At 35.5% G+C, this 24,075-nt stretch overlaps 1 protein-coding gene across 1 annotated transcript; it reads left to right on the plus strand.

Moving 5' to 3' along the window:
- The first annotated feature begins 547 nt into the window (after positions 1 to 547).
- CYSLTR1 (cysteinyl leukotriene receptor 1) lies at positions 548 to 24,008 on the plus strand. Its single transcript, XM_079123059.1, has 3 exons — positions 548 to 1,018; positions 17,877 to 17,960; positions 22,036 to 24,008. Exon 3 carries the CDS (start codon positions 22,063 to 22,065, stop codon positions 23,113 to 23,115), a length of 1,053 nt encoding a protein of 350 aa, XP_078979185.1. The 5' UTR covers positions 548 to 1,018; positions 17,877 to 17,960; positions 22,036 to 22,062; the 3' UTR covers positions 23,116 to 24,008.
- Positions 24,009 to 24,075: the final 67 nt, after the last annotated feature.

Consider the following 24,075-nt stretch of genomic DNA (forward strand, 5'->3'; position numbering starts at 1 on the left):
ACATCAAGGTTCCACCCCAAGCTCCAATCAACATATACTAAATTGATACATCTCCACTCTCCAAAAGCCAGAATAAGGATCCCACAGCTCCAATATCTCAGAGCCCAACCAAAGGCCAAGAGCACTTACCTGGTCCCCAAACTCCTAACACAGGACCACTGACAGCAAACCCAATAATCCCAAATCATCTCAGGGAGATGGGAGAAACTACTTTTAATCCAACAGAGACAACTTACTATTGTGAAGATTTTAGGAAACAGAGCTCAAACTAAAGTACTCATTTTTTTTCCAGAACATAGGACAACAGAAAGGGAATGGATTTTTGAATGTGGATAAAGCTCCAAGTGTCATTTAAAGGAGGGGGTGGGGAGAGAAGGAGCGTACACGCAATGGAGAGATAAAATTTATCTTGCTTAAGATCCAGTTTCACATAATGCCTGTTATATTAGCATATACTGATAGGATTATCTTACCCCGCCTACAAATCGTCTAACCATCCCCCAGACGTAAAAATGAAAAAGAATTAAACAAAGCAGAATATACTTCTCCCTGCTTCCCATCTCATAGCAGCTGCATGATTTTCTGACCATTCTATTGCTCGAGCTAGAGATAAAAGCTCATTTATATACACAAACGTCAGGTCTCCAGTTTCTATTTTTCCTCTCTCTCTGTTCATTCTCCTCCCCCACTTTGCATCAAAGAAGCCAAACTCTGGCGTGCTTTAAACTCTTGAGGACTAATCTGAAAGAGGAAGAAGAATCTGTATATATTGGCTAGCAAATGTTACCCTGCCCCGCCCTCTCCCATCTTGAAAATAGCAGCAATTCATCTTTGCAAAGAAGTTTGCCTAGAGAGCAGGCACTTATAAAAATCTCCAGAGTATCCAGATTTACTCTGCAGCTCACCAGTGAAGGTTAGCTCTCCAAGGGACTGGTAGCATAGATTTACTGAAGACCTGGAACCTGCTTCTGAGAGCCACCACAAAAGGACCCTTAACTGTGAACCTTGAAGAGAGCAGGTAAGATTTGATATTTCAACACTAGTTCCAAAAGAATATGTGGTAAAGTTGAGCTGATGACAGATTTAAGCAAATTCCCTAGAGTTTTGAAGTAACCAGTCTGCCTTGCCTGCTTTAAATTATGCTGCTAAATGTATTCTTTCTACTTCATTTCTTGGCCAGATATTTGATAATGTAATTAGTCTGTCAACAAGTATGGCTCACAGCTTCTGCAAGGGGATCAATGTGGTAAAATACAGAGCGGTCACTCCCCAAGCCTCCAGCACTATTGTGATTAAGCCAAATATGTAAAATATATCTTAAAATCCTATTTTAAGGGCTCAGGGAAGTTTCTCTAATGTAGTGACAGTTTCCTTCACAGACAGTGAAAGGTAACCTGGCATTTTCACAAGGTAGCTTCACTTGGACCTCTTAAAATCCTACAACTAAAACAGTGTTCATGTTGTTCTCTCTGTCTGACAAATGAGGAAAGAGACTGAAAAAGGTTAAGAAATTTTCTTGAAACACACCACGCAACTAGAAACAGGCAAGGTCTGACCAGAAATTGCAAAAAGAAAGCTCTCTCTACTGAAAACATATATAAGAAAATTATATGACCTATTTTGTAGCTTACACATATCTAACACAGACCAGGTTAACAAAGAGCCAAAAATTCATATATTTTAATAAAATCTGTGAACCAGAAGCATTTTTTCCTTGGCAGCTAAGAAGTTATTTTCAGGGTGAATAAATGAACTGGTGGGATCCACCTGTTTGAATTTAGTGGGTTATGACATCCAGTTTCCTGAAATTGTTTTCAAATATAGAGAGAGGCCACCCACCTACATACCAAATGATTATTTAAAAGGAAAATGTAACTAAACATAGATTTGTTTGTATATTATTTTCAATATAATTATATTTTTAGAATATATTACAGAATATAATGAATGGCCTTGTATTTTAAACATATTAGTTAAATTTGTTTCCAGACAATTTTAAGCTTACCACATCAATAGCAAAAATTTTTAATCATTCAAAAATATTTTCTCTCATTATTTTACTATTAATAGCCCAATTTGAACTAAAAACTACCTACGTCTATAAAGTAAATAACCACAAGTGTTATATTTACATCCATCCCCTTAACAAAAAATTGCTCCTCAGCTTCCCTAAATATTGACTACACCAGCCAAACAGTTCCTGCAGATAAAATAAGTCAACCTGGGAACCAGTGAACCCAGACAGAGTGATAGGTTAAGGAAAGTTTGCAGATTGAACCAACGCTGAAACTCACATATCAGTGTCTTCCCAATCCAGAATCATCAATTTTCACTTTTTACTACCTTCTCCCTCCTATCTTTAATCAAATTTTTGATGCATTTATGAACTATGAATCTAAAATAAAAGCAAGATTCTTCCATGGTTCAGAAAATTATAAGTTTGCAGTTGCAGTGTCTTTAACCATTGAGGGATTCTAAAGGGAAGGCACAGATTCATAAGGTACATACATAGTCAACCTTGTAGGTTTGATATCAAAAGAATAACTATCCTAATCTGGCAATTAGCATAATTCTTTGTGAACTTCTATTGATCCATTTTGTTACTTCTCGTGTTCCTATTAAACATGATTTTTCTCAAGTTTGATTTGGTCCAGTTAAACAAGTATTGCTCAAGCTCAATACAATATGTGGCATAAAGTAAGCGATAAGAGTTGGATCCTGCCCTTGGGGAATTTACAGTGTTGGTGAGGTTATTAGACCTATAGAAGGTAAAAATTAAAAAAAAAAACAGTAAACCAATGTTGTTTTTAATGGCAAAGGAGTTCAGAGAAGAAAGATAGGTTGAATAGAGAAGGCTTCAGAGAGGAGACAAAAATAAGATAGGCCTAAAAGAATATTTAGGGTTTGGAACCACGGTGAGAAAACCTTCTGTGTACATTGTATGTGGCCAAAATAGGTTATTTGAATTCAATACAGATCACAGAAATAATGTCAGAAATAAGCTGTGTTAAGAGTGAGTTTAACAGTGCCAGACATGGTAGCACACACCAGCAACATTCCAGCAACTTGGAAGGCAGAAGCAGGAGGATCAGAAATTCAAGATCAGCCTGGGAAACTTAGTAAATCACTATCTCAAAATCCAAAAAGTATATAATAAGAGCTGTGGAAGTAACTCAGTGATAGAGCATCTTTGAGTTCAATACACAGTACCAGAATAGAGCATAGACCAAGAAACCTGATCTGGACTGGGTAAAGAGATTGGGTTAGAGAATAACAGAAAATAAATTTGAATAGAAATTTAGGGGTGAATTATTGGACACTGAATTTCCAGTACTTTCTAATAGGAAATTATCAGTAAACTTTGAATATGTAAAGACTTATTGGAAAACCATTTTGAGTAGATGAATACGACAGAATTTCATCAGCTTCACTATATTTGGTGAAAACTAGAAAACAAACTTAAAGGGTAGAAGTTAATAAGGCTCTAGGTTAGGTTGGTGACTGTGACAATGGAATGAGAGGAACTCAAAGAGACATTTTAAAGGAAGAATAAATAAAAGTTGGTGAGTGATTAGGAGAGGAATAAGTCAGAGATGTATCTGAAGTTTTAAGACGGTGAAATCTGGGCAGTGGTATTACTGCTGTTCACAGAAGTGGGTAACTTGGGAGTGGAAGTGGGAATGCAGGACATGATGAGTTCCGGTTTTGATCTATTGAGTGTGAGGCAATGTAAAGAATTTAAGGAGGAATATCTCATGGGTGATGAGAAAAATAAAGGCCCTGAAGATGAGTGATGGATAAGAGATGCAGGCCAAAGTTAAATCTGGAGAATGTGGTAGCCAAGACTATAAAATAAATCTAAATTTGTTGAGAGAAAATATATCAAAGAGATGATCATGGACTGAAATGGGCAGTGCCTACCTCTTTAGACAAGAGAAAGAAGTCGGTCCATAGAAATAAGAACTACAGAAATATGATTCTTGTCCTCCCAAAATACCAAGAGTCTTGAGGGAAGGTACCAGGTTATTTATTTTTTAAACTTCCCTCACACAACAATAACTATCATGGTGCCTCATACACACTATAGTCCCTAAATAAATGCTGAGTTATTCTAACAAAAGCAAACATTGGGAATTTTTGCTTCAAGCTATCTTATAGCCTAACAGTGGCTGTTCTAAACTATCTTGTTGCACAGATCCCAGTAGGAAGAAATCTGAGCCTGGAAAACTGGGAGTTCATACTTGCTTTGATATTTAATCAGCTGTATGCTTTCTAACAAGTTACTGAACATCTCTATTTCTTGATTTTTGTCATGCATCAAATGGGTATTTTCCAAATCTTTTCAAGTAATAAATATGAAAGCAACTTGAAAATTCAAACCATCCAAAGGGTTTTGTTTCAATATCATCCATTCCAGAAGGATAAAAACACATAACAAAACCAATTGCATGTAGAAAGAGTAGGGCCAGCTACTTCCTACACCCTACATGACACTTCTTGAACAGGGGCCTCACTCTTAATCTTAGCAATCTCTTCCTACTCCTGTTAGTAGGATCCGCCTTCTGGTTGCCACTAGTCCTGTAATACCTCTACACACATCAATGTAAATAAAATATTCAAGCGTAGTATTTAAGAAGAATTTCTGTAAACACACTTTTTTCATTAGGTATTACTTCCATTAAGCCCATTTATTCTTAAGATTAAAATGTAAGAATCAAAATAATTTTGTACACCAAGTTCTGAATGCAGTGGAATATTTGACTGCTCTATCATGAAGCCTTTGTATAGCCAGAATGTGATCGTAATACGAATGATGTTCCAGGAATATATACTGCATGTGTCTCCCTGAAATTCAAAGACCTAAAACTACTTTTATACCTTACTTCAGTATTGTTTGCATTTCAGTCTAATATGGACATCTGTGTGATATGATTTGAGGGCCAGTGAGAAAAGCTTTCCCAGCCATGAGCAAATTCCTGAGAAATATATTCATACTAATAAGGCCCACAAAAGAAAAGGATTCATAAGTCAGAATGTCAATTTGTTCTTTTGCACTGAGGAAATACAACTGCTAAGAAGTCTGATAGATTGATAACAAGTAGTAGCATAATGCTTATTTCTACAAAAAAAGGCAATAAAAGAAGTCATTTAGTCCAATTAGATAAACACAGACATCTTAGGTGCATTAATACATGTTACAATCCTGGTACTAAAACACGCTCAAATGACAAATATTTCAGCCCTTTGTCAAGAATTCTTTGTACATTAGTAGAGAAGGCCACTGTTTAAATGAAAATTGCACTCCACAAAACTCTTCTCTCCTGCTTATTCATTCTATCCCATCTCACTCCACCCCATCATGATTTCTCCCTTCTTTGTGCTCTACCAGTCCTTCTGTTGGATTGGGGAGGAGAGTCAGTACATATGGGAGAAAAGAGGGAAAAAATCTTTAAGATCAGTTAAGATTTTTAAAGAAGTTAAGGATAGGCCTCATAAAAATAGGGGAAAATAGACAAAACAGAAGAGTAAACATGAGCCCGTGGACATTTAAATACATAGCTGGTTTCCCTTGAAATAAATAAAGTGTCATTGTTTTATTTAGTATTTATGAAATCAATACATACTGCACGTTCAAGCCCCTTCTCAAATGTAACTCATGGAAAAGGAAAAAGAGTTGAGATCTAAACTTAAGAATCCACTGGCTCATTCTAATTTCCTCTTCTTTTTCCAAAAATCCCCTTTTCCTAAAAAGGAAAGAAAAATCCAGTTTCAAATCACGTGAGATATCTAAAGTATAGAACTATTATTCCCATCTACCAGATTAATAGCCTTTTTTTTACATAGAATTGTCTTTGTGTCATCATGAATTCAACAGGCTAAGTGGAATTGAGGTAATAATAACTGCATCAAATATCTCTGCAGGAAAGTCTGTAGGAAGTCTCCAGATCTCATGAGACATTAAGGCTTTTCATTCCAAATTGTTTAACCTTTATGCTTAATCTGAGTTCTTATTTAAGACAAAGAACCCTCAATAAAAAACTGTTTCCTAGAAAACAATTATCTTGCTCCCAAGTTCCAGGCATCTGAATGCCAAGAATTTAAGGGAAGTCCTCATATTCAGCTATAAACAATGGCCTCAGAACTTCAGGGACTCCAAGTTTCTGGTAATTGGTTAGAGACTTAGGTATACTGGCATCCCTGAAAGAAGGTAGACCTTCTGGTTAGTCCTTACAAAATGTTCAAAGGTATGTAGGTTTCCTGTAATATATTTCTATCTCAACTATCTTCCTGCCCTACACCTACACTCATCAAAATCTCTACTGTCTTTTTGTGATGAGCTTTTTCCTTCAGACCTGGTTTTACACATCACTTTAATCTTATTACTGTTTATGACAGAGTACTATGCAAGAGGACACACTGTGCCATTATCTCAGAAGGCCACAGCCCTGGATCCTTTTGGGCTTGATAATGTTTTGTGTTTGGATCCCAATCGTCTGACAACAGAGTTGCCTGATTTGATGAGTATGATATTCTCCCCTAAAGGAGAATAAGCTACTGCAGAAAAAAACATCTGACAGCTGTCAGTAATGCAGCATCAGCACTCCTGTAGTTTTTAATACTAGTGAGAATGTTGCTAAGCATATCTCTGGAAACAGCGAGTAAGAAAGCTATTTGTTGTAATGATAGAACTGCAAACGATAACAGCAGAATCTTTCTGCTTCCTGTCCCAAGATCTTTTATTACCATAGAGAAAAGGCACTGGGATCATTAGTACAAGCCTGATTGTGTATAGATTAAATCACCGTGGAGGATGGGTAGCTTTGCACCAACCAGTAACCAATCACTCAATAAATATTTATTACATATTTTTTTCTATGTGCAAAACACAATGATAGGCTCAACTTTGTGGTTACAATGCTTAAGAAAACAATAACTGATTTTTTTTCTCCTGCTCAAGGGAGTTCACAATCTACCCAGGGAGACAAGCTTCCTACATGTTAAAAATAATATGAGGTAGTAGAATACTGACTGTCATATTATTGATACAGATATTAAACAATACAAGCTCAAATGGAGAGAGGGATATGGGATGAGATATTGAAAGTGGTGTCAGGAAGTAAGATCTGAACTGAGCCTAGTATTAGCTGGAAAAAATAGTAAAACTTTACAATTGTGTAGTGCCTTCCAGTTTACAAAATACTCATATTTGTTGATTTTTCTATTCATTTGTATAACCACCCAACAAACATTAGTGTGAAACTACTGTATCAAAAGATCAATACAACATTGCTCTTAACCTCCCTGATCTCAGACTTGTAGGATGAACAATACAACAATTGTTTTTTTCATTTTTAATAGGATACATGGAATGAAAGAAAGAGGGAATTGGAGACTTGAGTAAATAAGAGTGGGGCTTCACTGAGCTGCACCCTCATGAAATCTAAGTTTCCTAAGTCTTGCCACTGCTCAGCAGAAGTGGAGGAAGTATCTGCCTTGGGAGGCTGAGCCCTGAGTCCCAGCCTCTCCCACTTCCTCTTCTGCTTTAGCACTACCCTTGTTACCCCACCCCTGCTGGCAGTTCTCCAACACAAATAGACCATCCGGTACATGCTAGTATTTATTAGAAAGGTAAAGGAAGTCTTGGGGAATTGTTCAACTTAGTAGAATCACAAAATCATATCCAGATACTGATTTAATCTTTCAGTGTATTCTGTTAGTTCACTTCAAAGACATCCCCCATCATCAGTTTCACCTAGGCTCCATGGTCAAACACATCCTGTGTCGGATTCTAATCAGTTTCTGACCTAGGTCAGTTTTGAACTCTCCTCCAGTCCCATGAGATTGCTTATTCTTTCTTTGTTTTAAGATTTTGCCTTCCCTTCCTGCCTAAATGTGTGTATTAAGTTTGTCCTATCACCTTTCCTTTCTTTTATATTTTGAAAAGTGTCCATCCGTGGGTCCTGGTCCTCAGCACTCTTTTTGAAATTTCAGATTTCTTTTTAATAGATTCTACCCTCCTAGAGGTATCCACATTTCATGTGCACTTTACACAATTATTTAGATACCCATGTTTCTACACAGAAACATGTTCCTCCCTCCACCCGCTAGACACCCACCCTGGAGAATTAAGTACTCTATTACACAAAATCACTTAAAACCATACAGATGCTTTTCAGAAGTTGCCCAATTAGGAAAAGAGAACAAAAATGAATAATGCACATTCACTGCCATTAATGGGTTCATTATCTGCCTAAATGACAGACATGTAACCATAAGAGAGCAATTACAGAACTGTAATAAGATAATAGAACCGTGCACATGTTAGCATTCGTAGAAAATGACAACCCCAACCTGAATCTTGAAATTTCTCAGGTTCACCTATTTGGCCATGTAAGGGTAAAAGGGATGCATAGTTCAAGTATCTTTAAGTAGTATCATGAGATAGAATCCTGAACTTGGTTGTTTAAAAAAAAAAAAAAGAGGATCAGAAGGTATTACAAAATGAGAATCAACAGAACTTAATGAAGGATAAGATAAGTGGTGTGGTGTGGAATCAAAGATGGCTGCATTCCCAATCACACACACATGCGTGCGTGCACACACACACACACACACACATATGTGCATGCATACAATCATCATCTTATATTTCAGCCATGTTAAACTATTAGATGCACCCAAAATATGCCAGGCTATTTCACACCTTCACAACTTGCTCTTTCTATTTTCTCCCTCACCCCGCCCCCACGCACTAGAATGCTCCTCTGCAGCTGAGTACAGTGATGCACACCTGTAATACCAGCGACTTGGAAGGATGATGCAGGAGAATCACAAGTCCAAAGCCAGCCTCAGCAACTTATCAAGGCCCTAAGCATCTTAGGGAGACCCTGTCTCAAAATTAAAAATAAAAGTCTGGGGACATAACTCAGTGGTTAAGCACCCCTGGGTTCAATCCTCAGTACCAAAAAAGAAAAAAAAAAAAAAAGAAAAGAAAAAAGAATACGCCAAATGAACATAAAGCCTTCACTTAGATTTTCATTGTTTTAGACTCATCACTGCCTTAATGTACAAACATCTATTTAAGTTGTCCTGATAATGGAGAAATTCATGTTTGTTTATGGCTTTTTGTAAATACAGATGCAGCAATCAATGGCTTCTCTTTGTGACAATGTTTGTTAATACAATCAATAAACTTTTTATAAAAAGTGGAGCATGTAATTGTTCTTCATGTACAAGAACTGTTACCCCCACAAAACCTCAATTACCTGGATTGTCCTAAGATCATTTGTAAAAACTGAAATTCAGTGATTAAAAAGAAACTAGAATTTTTTTAAAAAAGAATGTTCCTCTCCATCTGCTCTCTCCTCTCCTGTATGAAGCCTTTTCTAACACACTGTACTAGTTACTATTTCTATTCTCTGTGTATTTATATACTTATAGCACAGCTGTTGTAATAATACAGTGTATTAATTTGTTAACATAACTGTGTCTCTCTCTAGTAGATTGTAAACACTGTAGGGGTAAGGCCTGGCTCTTATTTTCCAAAGGTCTAACAAAGAACTGGCATATATTAAGTGGCTAATAACAACACTTTTAATAGAATTATTATATTACAGTAACACAAAGAACAGGAACATTTTATGGAGGAGATGAGGTAAGAGATTGTCTTAAATATGATTAAAATTACATCTGATAGTGATGAGGACAGAGGGTATTTCACAGACGGCAATACGACCAGACAAAGGAAAATAAACCAAAGGAGAAACAGAGCTGTTCATAAGGTCATATTTATATGATGTACACATAGTAAGCAACAGGAAAGTGACTCTATATGTTTAGAATGGAATATCAATATAGTCTTGAGTAGTTCTTTGAGTTTAAATAATAGGTCACTAGAGACCTTTCAGAGGGAAGTGATATGATTAGAATTGCATTTTAAGATGAATAATTCACTTCACAGAAGAAGATCTACAAGCAATCAACAAACATATGGAAAAATGTTCAACATCTCTAGTAATAAGAGAAATGCAAATCAAAATCACCCTAAGATTCCATCTCACCCCAATTAGAATGGCGATTACCAAGAACACAAGCAACAACAGGTGTTGGCGAGGATGTGGGGAGAAAGGTACACTCATATATTGCTGGTGGGGTTGCAAATCAGTGCAGCCACTCTGGAAAGCAGTGTGGAGATTCCTCAGATAGCTTGGAATGGAACCACCATTTGACCCAGCTATCCCACTCCTTGGCCTATACCCAAAGGACTTAAAATCAGCATACTACAGAGATACAGCCACATCAATGTTCATAGCTGCTCAATTCACAATAGCCAGATTGTGGAACCAACCTAGATGCCCTTCAATTGATGAATGGGTAAAGAAACTGTGGTATACATATACAATGGAATATTACTCTGCCATAAAGAATGATAAAATTATGGCATTTGCAGTCAAATGGATGAAATTGGAGAATATCATGCTAAGTGAGATAAGCCAATCTCAAAAAACCAAAGGACGAATGATATCGCTAACAAGTGGATGCTGACACATAATGGGGGGAGGGAGGGGTTAGTGTTAGGGTTAGAGTTAGGGTTAGGGAGGGGGGCAAGAATGGAGGAAGGAAGGACTGTATAGAGGGTAAAGAGGGGTGGGAGGGGTGGGGGAAGGGAAAAAATAACAGAATGAATCAAACAACATTACCCTATGTAAATTTATGATTACACAAATGGTATGCCTTTAACCCATGTACAAACAGAGAAACAACATGTATCCAATTTTTTTACAATAAAAAAATAAATAAATAAACAGCCAATCGGAAAAAAAAGATGAATAATTCAGCATAAGTGATAAAAACAGAAAAAAAGCTGAAGAGAAACAAGAAAATTGAAAAGAAAGTTGCAATATTCTAATTCTATAGAATATAAAGAATATAAGAATATAAAGTCCTAATATTCTATAAATAGTATGTCCATATTATAATGAAAAAGAGAGAAGAGAAATGGATCAATTCCTGGCATTCATTCAGTCTTCTGCACAACTGCTCAACTGCCACAATTTGCACCAGTGTATGAATTTGTTTTATGTGTCAGTGTTTTGTGAACCACTTAATGGAATCTGAAACCTAACTGACCATGTGGTGTAGTGAAAATAGCACTGGACTGAGCCAGGCATCCTGGCTCTGGCACTAATTTGGTGTGTTACTTTCAGCAATCATTTCATCTTTTGGGATCATGAAGGGAGTAAGGTTGGATTAGATGTTCTCTACAAGCTCTTCAACCTCTAAAATTGTAAAAAAAAAAAAAAAAACTGAGTCATTCAATCCCAAACATTGATTATTATAGCCACTTCTGGTAGCTCCTTCTTAATAAGTAGCTCTGTTTAAGAATTATTTTCAGTATCCTGACCCCTACTTCCTTTCATTAACTTGTGCACAGTGATTTGATTGACCTTACAGTTGTGTGGGAACATAGCTGTCATATCTTTTCATACAACTCACTCTTTTAATCATGCTGGACTTCAAATCCTCATGAAATTCTGAACACCAGACACTGATACATTACTCTTTGTCCTGCCATTTCTTGGTCTACATAGGAGTGTCCAGGTAGCACTGGTATAATTCTTCTACCAGAATACACCTTAGGGAAGCGAATTTGATATTATACTAACACATTTACAGCAACAGGAAGGACCATGAGAAGTAATTCAGAAAAGTCTAATGGGATGAGAGTTATACTTTTTAATAGAAGGAGTCAGGAGTTTCTGTGAAGGGATAAAGAGTGATCCGTGTGGTGTTGATCATGACTACCTCTCTGTTCCTGACTCATGAATAAGTTGAAGCTTGCTTTCCATACTTATATGCATTATTCATATTCGTTCTCCCTCTCTCCTCTCCACCCCCAGCCAGCTCTCTCTTTGACTCTCTCTCTCTCTCTCTCTCTCTCTCTCTCTCTCTCTCTCTCTCTCTTGCTCGCTCTCGCTCTTGCTCTCACTCTCTTTCCCTCCCTCCCTTCGTCCCTCCCTCTCTCTCTCTCACCTTGGAACAAAACATCACATTTCTTGACTGGTACATAACAAACTATATAAATTTACTTGGTGTTCACCTTTGTTACATTCCCCATTTCTTTTAATTTTTCAAAGATATTCAGAATTCTACCCCATCCACTAGTTGGTAACATATAATAATTCCCTTTCTCTGGATTTTATCAAGTGTATTAATAACACAGTGGTAGGACAAGCCCAATCCTGTGACTATCTCACTTCCAGGCAAATATGAACTAGACCTCATCCTCAAGCATGATTCCTGTCACCAATTCAATGCCAGTTAGAAATACCTATTGAGTGCTTACCATGTCCCAAGCCCTGATTTAAGCTTGCTGACAACACGAAGATGGATGAGTAATGCTCTCTGTCCTAAGGAACTTCAGTTAAGAAGAGCCAAGCCAAGTAAATAAATAGACATAAGAGAGACTTAGGAAACATTTTTAATTAATGCATGTAATGCTAGGCAAAAGTAATAAGCTGTATCATTATAGTATATTTTCCTATTTTGTTATGAAGGATAGAATTTAAAGGTTTAAATCAAGCTGATGAGCTCTTCTCTTTAGAAATTCAGTTTAATTTCTTCTTTAATACTTCTCAGTATTTAATATGAACTGATTTTCCAACTATCTCTATATATATATATCTTTCTAAATATAAAGTTAAATTTAGAGGTTCAGTTTATAGTTGAATCTCAGAAAATTTAGCTGAATTAATTAAACTAATTATTTGATGTTATTTTAGATAAGGCTCAACAGACATTTAATTTTATTCTGTTTATGATTTGACCACAAGTCTTTAATAATATAATCAAAATAATTCAATTCAATATGATTTAATTTAATTTAATTCACAACTTTTCATGTGCCACTTCCAATTCAGTCTATTCACTGAGAACAGATATCTGGCTGTCTATACCTAGGAGGCAATGTATCTGCATTACTGTTTTCTATGGTACTCAAGGAAATACAATTTTCTCCTTCACATTCAAGGGTACACAATATGGAGCAAATGGATGATATTCTGTTTACCTTTTGGGTCCTTCTTTAATGGCACCATGTATCATTTTTCAAGAGTTCCTTTCAACCCTGCAAAAACTTGCTTGCATTCCCAGGTTCTTCTGTAATTTGGCTTCTTTCATTATTTTCATTTCATAGATGAGAAAATTGAGTATAGGACAGGTTAAGTAACTTGCCCAAGGTCAACCACCTACATATAGATTCAACTACCATTCAAACTCAGACCTATCCTGGCTTAAAAGCTATTTTGTTTTTGCCCGTATATCCATACTGTCCCTGCCTCAGCAGAAAATTAAACTGAATTTTTCTCCTTTCTTAAAGGAGAAATAGTTTGTGTAACAAAAATAAGAAGTCTTCATTTACCAGTCAGGGAACTTGTTATAAATAAGAAATGGTACAGAATAAAATTTAAACCTAAATGCCCATTGAAAGATGAATGGATCAAGAAAAGGTGGTTTGTGCATAAAATGAAATATAATTCAGTCTTTAAAAAGAAGGAAATTCAGGTATTGGCCAAATCATATTGTTAAATTGCGTGCATGTACAAATATGTAACAACAAATCCCATCAGTATGTACAACTGTAATACACCTGTAAAAATGTGGGGAAAAAAGGAAAGAAACTCTGTAATGTGCAAAAGCATGAATGAATACTAAGGACATCATGCTAAGCAAAATAAACTAGTCACAGAATAACAAATAATACATTATTCCATTTACATGAAGTACCTAAAATAGTCAAATTAATAAAATCAAAAAGTAGAGTGTAGTTGCCAAGGGCTTGGAGGGTGGGGAAGAAGAGCTACAAATCAATAGTCATAACATTTCAATTTAGCAAGAAAAATAAATTATAGAATTCACTTTTAAGCAAGTAAACATTTATTTTAATGCTATTTGTTTGATCTAAAACTATTTTGAGGTTATAAGTAATATATTGGGAAGTATTCAAATATACCTAATAAGGCATAACAGCATAACCTGAGGACATGTCACTACAAACTCAGATCAGTAGGGACAGGGTTTGGAGTTTGTTTCCTTTCAAGCATTTGAGTTCTAAAATGATCTTAATAGATGACCTTAATTCTAGAATTTGGTTCCCAGAAGACTGAGAAATTTTCCAAAAATACACAAAAGGAGCAGCTGTCTTAAACTAAATTTGGGGACTTTATATTTATTACCAATTGCAAGGAGTAAAACAAATTTCAAATCTTTTTTACTTGCATTTAAAAAGGACTAGTTTGTTTAGGTTATTAAGGGTTCGAAAACAAAAACTGTCCATGTTAAGGATAACATATATTTTCCCAGAGATCAAAGCCTGTCAGAGACCATGCTGAGTAGATTTTGGGCATTTACTAAAGCTTGAATGAAAAGATTATTTCCACAATCCCAGAGTGCTGGGGACTCGAACCCTGGCCTCCAGGATGAGAGGCAGGCACTCTACGAGATGGGTTATATGGCCTGCTGAAAAGATTATTAATCCTAGAATCCTGAAGTCATATGGTCAGGCAGGATGGGCACCTCATACAGGAGATGATTAAAATGAACTGACAAAGACGGCTTCAGAATTTTCTCTCTTATAAGACCCGAAGTATGGTGGTCCTTCTGTCAGAACCAGAAATATAATTTTCAAGAGGGGTAAGGCCAGGGAGAAAGATTTGTGAGTCCTGGCAAGTGGAGCAACTTTAAATCATAAAAAAATAGCACTCAGTTTTGAAACCAATGTCAAATCTAGAACTATTGTCCTGCCTTTATAGGGCCTGACTAAGATGGTATCTTGAATACAGCTGATATATTCAAAGAGGAATTGAGTCTTTCCCATAGACATTTTTCTGAGAGAAACTCAGGGAACAACTAATAGTCCTAAGTCAATCTTGCACACAACTTATATCTGTGTTCCTCTCTTTTGAAGCTACAGAACACTTATTCTACTTCTCTCAAGAAAAAATGAATACTGTAGTCTTTATAGATTTGCAGAAAGGTAAACTAGAATGGATCTCAAGATCATATAATCTAACCCTACCACATTGCAGATAAGTAAAGAGATAACAGAGGAAGTGATTTGCCCAAGATCACTTTATTAATCATTTACCAGAGCTTGAGGTAGATCCATGTTTTCTGCCTATCAGTCTTAACAAATTTTCCACTGAGCCTATTGTCTTTCTCCATGCAAGAATTCCCTTCAATTTTGATAAGTCATCAAGGAAATGATATAGAAAGTAGATTACTTTGAATCAACCAATATTTAATGGCACTATACTATGTACAGCAGGAAACACATAAAGGATAGAACTATTTATTTTTCTAGTGAGACCAGGATGAGAATAATGGGTAAGCCTCAATTGACCCAGAGATGACTATGACAAAGCAATAAATAAAAAGTATCAAGAAAGGCACAAACAAAATACTATGACTTCAAAGGAGAGAAACATAAAATTGGATTGAGAAGATCACGAATGGATTTTTGTTTGACTAGAAACAAAGGAGAAGCACTATTACTATTTCATTTAATAGAAGATATCAACCTGGGGACTACCCAGGCACACTTGTGGATCACCACTTCTACCTGGACCACACTTAGTACAATAATTTGTAATTAATTCTTCGTCATATGTAATTCTGTTACAGCAATAATAGAGTAGTAATGAATAAGATGAGTTTGGACCTTTATCCTTATAATGTCTCCAGCCTCTTTTATTTACCTTGTTTGCTAGTTTGACTATGTTACAGGCTCAGTAAGGCAAAAGGCTAATGGAGAGAGAGGGTTTTCTTTCATATAACAATAGGGGATTCATAAATATTTATTGACCTGAAATGAATTGGACTTAACATGAGTCAAATAAATGATCTGAGTAACTCATCAATTAAACCATTGAAATCAAAACCACATATCCATACTTTACTTTATCACTTCACTTTCACCCACCCAACCACCCAGATATGAATGGTAGCATCAAATATTGGCAGCAGTTCCTGACAGAAATAACAGTCCTTGGTATGAGTGAAAGTATTGAGTGCTTGCTATGTACAAAGTTAAAAATTCCTAAAGGAACCATAAGTGATCCTTCATAATCCCAAACTTGAATAACCACTACACTGTTGCCCAGAAAATGTGGACTTCATTCATTCATGCAAATAAGGGTTGGACTAAACTATAATTACACAATCAACATGGAAATGGACAGTTAGTACATTTGTCTGTTAGTATACTTCCCATTGATAGACCTTAGAAATTCATAAACTTTTTTTTCTCATTTCACACTAAGGAGAAGTACAAGCTTGTCTAAACAAACAAAAAAACTGACAGAGGTGAAGATAATATTCTTCACTGATAGATGAGTGGAATCATATAATTTTAGAATCAGAAAAGATTTTTATATATTCAATATTTGGTCAGTATATCTTCATTAATATATAAAGACTTGGAAAAAGCTAAGTAAACTACAAAGTTTACTGCCTGATTGACAAAATGTAAAGGCCAACTCTGAATAATTCTCCACCTGCAACCCACACTTTCCCAGACTATCATAGGTTGCCTATGTCAACTCCTTACCTGAAGAAGGGCAGATAATTTGAAGAGGGAAAATATATTGGAGAAGTTCTGAAAAATGATTGAGTACAGGGTGGATTCAACTGCAATATTGTAACTGTGGATCCAGGTTTCTATTTTTTAAAACTAGAATATGTTTTATATTTTTGAATTTCCTTTATTTTCCTTTTGATATTTTTTCCCCAGTTGACTTCCTTTGGAAAGTTCCAACCTGTTTCTACTAGTTAAGAATAAATTGGAGAAAGGTATTTATTTCAATGGCATTGGGACCATGCATAAAGGAAATATGGCTAACCTCTAAAGACCTTACAGGCAGGAATGAAAATTATAGAACAAAAAAAATTTTTGAAAGAAAATGATTCAAGCTACTGCAGCTTCAATAAAACCCTTCTCTGCTCATTACTTGGAAATATGTTATACTTTGTTATATTGCCAGGTAGAATTTAACTGAAGAGATATATACTCATTAAAAATTGAGTATGTACCATATGTGGTGGTCCATGCCCATAATCTCTGCTACTTAGGGGGATCATAAGTTTGAGGCCAGCCTCAGCAACTTAGTGAGACCCTGTCTCAAAATAAAACAAAAAGGGTTGGGGTGTAATTCAGTGGTAGAGCACTTGCCTAGCAAATACAAAAAGCACTGAGTTAAATTCCAATTCCCAAAGGAAAGAAAAAAAGAAATTAACCACACATGGTTGCAAAACAGCTGATCTCTGAATGCATATATGCCAAATTATTGATAAAAACAATAAATACTTTGATGAGATTATAGGGAGAAGATTCCAAAGTCCTTTAATCCATTTTTCCTTCAAGGAAAACTACCACTAAGCCATCCCAGTCAGATAAACTTGATATTTTCTATTTTCTAACTCCTACTCCTAGAAAACTAGATCCTTGGATAGGAATTATTTCCTATTTGAACCTTACGATAAAATGTTTGTAAAAGAAAATTGGGGAAACATCACGGTTTCACAGAAAAATGGAATATTCTCTCACACTGTGTTCAACTTTATGTAGAGAAATCATATGCTCATGGCAGCAAATATCTATGACCAGTCACAGACTGAATTCCAATTTCCCACATTGGGAGTATAAAAATGAATGGAAGGAAAAGGAAGTCATGGAATTCAATGACAAGCCCTAATTCTGTCAGTAAAGATTTGATGTCCTATCACACACTCTGGATCTGTACTTAACACTGCTAAGTTCCCATGACGCTTCTAGACTGCTTCTAAGGTTCTTAAATTTCATTGCAATCTTATCATTTCAGCTTGGGCATACTTTGACACTACAAAAAAGAACAGACCGCTGTAAGAAGGAACCTTTGTGAAGAGTACTGCAGTGCCACAAAGAGGTATGGTTCCATTTTCAGAACAAACCTTGCTTTTTAAACTTGCAATTCTCTTATCAAAATAACTTCCTTCATCATCTGTGCTAAAATATATCAATTCTATTTATGTTTCATGCTTGCTTTCATTAATCAATTAATGACTTATTTGTTTTGTACTAAAATGACTCTTACTATACTATAAGGTGACCTCTCCACACTTCTGAGCTATTACTCCTCACTCTCTTCCCCAACTGTTTTAAGGCAGGGAAGGATTCTTAGACGTCTTGGATTTCCAAAGGAATTCACTGTATGCATCTAGTAGGATCAAATCATTGGGAGATCATTGTAAATTTTATAAAAGTCGGTTAAATGCTACTTTGGAGAAGCAAAGCCACCATCTATGAAATGATTGACTTAGACTAAATGATGTCTACTCCTCCAGGATTCACCACTTGTTTGAAAATTTTACCACCTTTTTATGACTTAATATAAATCACTGAGTTGACTTGTTTATAAAAAAAATTGAACCTAAATACTGAAATTTATAGGAAGGTTTAAATTGGTGTATAAAGGATGATAAGCTTTTTAGTGGACCTAGAGATAATCCATTTCTTTGTGTATTTTTAATTTTTATTTATCAGGATTTTTTGGCATCTTTCATTCAAATGTCTGAAATTTTCAAATTTGTTTGTAATATGCAACAAATAAACACATAATTAGTCAATGTCAAGGATATGGGTGTTTTTAACCCTCACAGCTAGTCTTATGATTAATTATCTTCCTTAATGCTTTATGAAGCAAATTTACTTACACACAACTTCAGGCTCTGAGTCTGGAAAGGTTTTTAATTACATTAGAATGAGAAATCTAAGACACTTCAAGTGATAAATAATTCATTAAAATGATAAACTGATTCTACCATTCACATATTCATTCATTCATTCAGCATTTAATGATACTTATGGACAAGGTACATATGCACTAGGCCCTGTATAAGATGTTTCTCTATCAACCAGATAGTCTGGGAGGAATGATAACACATCTACACAAATCACTGACATACAAGGTATATTTAAACCTCCCTATAAGTTCAACAAGGATAGAAATTTCTTGGGATGGAGGCTGAGGAAGTGCACAGTCAAGAAGGTATAATTTGAGGTAAATGATGAGTAGATTTTGCGTATGCATAGATGGAGGAAAGGGCATTTGAGAAAGAAAAAATACCATGAAAAAAGACAGTGAACTGGGAAAACTTGTGGCACATTCCCCTAATATAGTAAAATAATTGTTCACTTGAAGTACAAGGGTTATAAATTGGAGAAGTAAGAGAGAAACTGAGAAACACGAATTGCAGCCAGGTTTTAAGGAGCCTTAAATATCAGGCCAAGAAGTCTGGATTTTATTCCAAAGACACTTTTGAATCACTGACTTTTAAAATTAACATGTAATAATTGTATATAATAATGGGGTCCAATATGATACTTCAACACATATATACAGAACATACTGATCAAATAAAGATAACTAGCATTAAAGTTTTCAAAGGAAGGAAATGGCATAATTGGGAGCTGCATTGTGTGGAAAATAATTTTGGAAAGATTTCGTAGCAAGACACCTTGAAGACTGATCATGATAGGAGGGGATGTTGACAATTATCTAATCTTTTGAGTGTGGTTCTTTCAAAGGCTATTGCAGAGGATAGAAGGCTGATTTCCAGGGGCTTTGGAGATCTTGATCAAGGGATACAAACTCTCAGTTATAAGATGAATCAAGTTCTAGAGGTCTAATATATAGCATGCTGATTATAGTTATTAAGACTGTATTAAATACATGAAGTTTGTTAAGAGAGTAGATCTTACATTTTCTCACCACACACACACACAAATGTTAAGTATGTGAAGTGATGGATTTGTTAATTAACTTTGTGGTAATCATTTCACAATGTATACTATATGAGGTTATCATGTTGTACATTACATTACACCTGTATATCAAGTATATGCAGCACTTATTTCTCAATTTTACTCAATAAAACTGAGGGGGGAAGGCTATATCAAAAATCTCAACAGCACCATCTAGTGCCTCATAGCATAATACTGCCCAGTTTGAGGAAACGCCTAATAGGATTAATTAAAGACTGGATTAATTCTGGGCAGTTTCCCTTCCTTACACAACTATACCTGAGTTCAGAGAACCAATGGTGAAAGAGATAGGTAATTAGAAATCAAACTGAGATATAATGCAGAGATTGGGAATGGTAGTCTCATTTTTTCTCCATGGCCTCAGAACTATTCCTCTTCAATATGCTAACCTTCTACCAACAATTCTTGGTGACAAATAATGCTATTTTTAAATGAAAGGGTAAAACAGAATAGGTAGCTGAATGGATAGATGACACATTCTCAACAGCAAAGATGCTGCTATTTATATTAATCCTGGGAAGTTATATCCCACCTGCAACCACTTACCTAGCTATCTGTTTCTGTATCCTTGATATGGAAAATTGATTGGCCCTGTCAATCACTGGCAGCTCTTATGTACTCAAGCAGTCTTCCCACCTTAAAATCATCAAACCCTGTCTTACCAGGGAGCAAGATCTGTGTGAAAGGTCAAAAAATCAGGTCTCAATCAAATATTATCTGCCATATTACATAGTGATGTGTTGATTTCATTTTCATAAAAAAAGAGAATTTGCAGCAACACTAAAGAAATTACTACTTCTATGCAATCTCAACCCTAGTTCTCTATGATTATTAGAGCTTATTAATGACCCTGATAAAGTTAGACCAAGTAAGAGAAATCTTGCTGTAAGAGAAATGACTGTATATAGCTAAACATTAAGACTAAGTATAGGAAGAAAGCAAGGGTGAACAGCTAAAACAACCTCCTCGCCCAACAATATATTCCCACTAATTATATCACATATTTACTCAGAATCTTAAATTATGGTACAGATTTTATAAATATATTTCACCTCTCTGGAACTTTTTTCTCATTATCAAAATAACTAGGTGGTCTCTAGGTTTTCTCCAGTCATGGTATTTTGTAGTTCTAAAATAAATTTCCCAGATTAAGAATTTCTCCCACAGGAGTGAATTTCAGTACTAACGAATTAGATTGTTTCCCAAGTTATTAGCAGCACTCACCAGATGTTACCTAGGAAGCTCTCTTCTTGAGGGAATCATCCAAGTTTATTCTTTATTTTATTTGAGCAATTCTTTTCTTTTTATTGGTTCTTTTAAGTTATACAGGACAATAGAATTCATTTTGACATAATTATAAAAGCATGGAATATAATTTGTTCTAATTCAGTCCCACATACTTCCCCTTCCTCCCCCCTCCCCCCATCCTCTACTCCCTTCCCTCTCCTGATCTTTCTGTCATTTACCTATAGTTTTTTTTAATTAATTTCTTATGGATGTACACAAAGGTGACATTCACTGTAGTATTTTATTCTTTAACATAATTCAAAGAATCCTTGCAATAGATAATCAATAGATATTCATATATGTGAAAATAATATCTCAAATTGTATTTAATTACAAAATTTAAAAATGTATATAAAAGAAAAATTTATGGAATAGTCTAGAGTGATATGACTTAAAATATGGGAGAAATATTTTACCTGGGTCTTCAAAGTTAAGAGGAAGTCCATTAGGGAAATATGGATGGGAAATGAGATTAAGAAAAAGTTTCTTCAGTCAAATGTGGTGGCTTATGCCTGTAATCCCAGTGGCCCAGGAAGCTGAGGCAGGAGGATTGCAAGTTCAAAGCCATTCTGGCAATTTAGAGAGGCCCTAAGCAACTTAGTGAGATCCTGACTCTAAATGAAAAGCAAAAAAGGGTTGGAGATGTGGTTCAGTGGTTAAGCACCCCTGGGTTCACTCACCTGTACCAAAATAAAAGTAAAAAACTTTCTTCTAAGTGCTCTTCAGACCTAAACGTTCCTCCTGGGGCCAGGAAACAGCCAAATTTCTCCCCAGTGCCTCACAACACTTGCTTCAAAAAGTACACACATTGTTACTATGAAGTGAAACATTAATACATCCTATAATTTAAGGTTTAGTAAAAATTGACAAGTTTTTTTTATATGTTGTAGGCACCAAGCAAATATTCCTAGAGAATCATGGATGGACCTGGAAATCTGACAATGTCTTCTGCCAGTAATAACACATGCCATGACAGTATTGATGACTTCCGCAATCAAGTGTATTCCACCTTGTACTCTATGATCTCCGTTGTGGGTTTCTTTGGCAATGGCTTTGTGCTCTATGTACTTATAAAAACATATCATGAGAAATCAGCATTCCAAGTATATATGATTAACTTAGCTGTAGCAGATCTACTGTGTGTGTGCACATTGCCTCTCCGTGTCGTCTATTATGTTCACAAAGGCATTTGGCTCTTTGGTGACTTTTTGTGCCGCTTCAGCACCTATGCCCTGTATGTTAATCTCTACTGTAGCATTTTATTTATGACAGCCATGAGCTTTTTCCGATGCGTTGCAATTGTTTTCCCAGTTCAAAACATTAATTTGGTTACACAGAAAAAAGCCAGGTTTGTGTGTGTTGGTATTTGGATTTTTGTTATTTTGATCAGTTCTCCATTTTTAATGGCCAAATCTTACAAAGATGAAAAAAACAATACTAAGTGTTTTGAGCCTCCTCGGGACAATCAGGCCAAAAATCATGTTTTGGTCTTGCATTACGTGTCATTATTCATTGGCTTCATCATCCCTTTTGTTATTATAATTGTCTGCTACACAATGATCATTTTGACCTTACTAAAAAATTCAATGAAGAAAAATTTGTCAAGTCGTAAAAAGGCTATAGGAATGATCATAATTGTGACAGCTGCCTTTTTAATCAGCTTCATGCCATATCATATTCAACGCACAATCCACCTTCATTTTTTACACAATGAAACTAAATCCTGTGATTCTGTCCTCCGAATGCAGAAGTCGGTGGTCGTAACTTTGTCTCTGGCTGCATCAAATTGTTGCTTTGACCCTCTTCTATATTTCTTTTCAGGGGGGAACTTTAGGAGAAGGCTCTCTACATTTAGAAAACATTCTTTGTCCAGCATGACTTATGTACCCAAGAAGAAGGCCTCCTTGCCAGAAAAAGGAGAAGAAATATGTAAAGAAGAATTTAAACCCATATCCAGTGTAAACCAATGAAGAGAGTTTTCCAAACATTTTCTGAAATCATTTATAATAAAAATAAAATTTTCCATTAACAATTTGCAAATACTTAACTTATGTGTGCCTCCCAGTCTACCTCATTTATGCATCACATTATTAGATATTTTAAGTGTAAAGAATTCAACCCACAGCTAAAGGCTGTTAATTATAAACAGTTGTTTGACCATTCACCAGAAGGTGGAGAATGCTTGTGTTTTTGCACTGTAAAACATGGATCTGAGATCAAGGTTTTCCTCCACAAATAAAAGCTTAACAAAGGATAAAGACTACATTTTTAAGATATAAAATCACCAAATAGTTCTCAATCATCCTAACATATCCCTTTGCATGCATGCCATCAGATGAGAACTGGAGATGACCCAGGAGTTGCATAAAATGTACTGTCAGCCTCCTCCTTTGTAGTACTGAGTAGTGAGGCAGAGTGGAGTCATTTCTTCCAGAAGAGAATGTACAAGTGCTAGAACATGCTAGTGTTTAGCCAAATGTCTCTAAAAGTTCTGTGCAATGTACATTCTGGAAACTAAGGAAAATATATCTGATCAAAGGTCAGTATATCTTCAATTTTCTTTGCCCCCGACTCAAGCCCCACAAAGACAATGATGGCCTTTTAGTTATCTGTTCAGTTTCCTGCAATTTTCTCTTCCTACATGACATATAAGCCTTCCTTAAGAAGTCAGACAACTGCATTCCCATATATGATCAGAAATAATTTAAAAATGTATCTGAAGAAAGGGAATGGGGGGTCTACTTTTCTATGTGATTATTACTAGGAACAAATTAAGTACAGTGAATCTCTGAAGAAAATTTTAAATGTCCATGTTACAAATTCTTTCAAGAAGTGCATATATGTATGTATAAACATATAAATATATGTAAGAGGATTTTTTCTATGATATGTATTTATGGGTGAAAGTTAATTATAAACTTTATTATCAT

Source organism: Sciurus vulgaris (assembly GCF_902686455.1).
Source record: "Sciurus vulgaris genome assembly, chromosome: X".
Lineage (NCBI taxonomy): Eukaryota > Metazoa > Chordata > Mammalia > Rodentia > Sciuridae > Sciurus > Sciurus vulgaris.

Coding starts and splice junctions, on each gene's coding strand:
- CYSLTR1 (XM_079123059.1), top strand. CDS start 22,063: ATGGATGGACCTGGAAATCTGACAATGTCTTCTGCCAGTAATAACACA.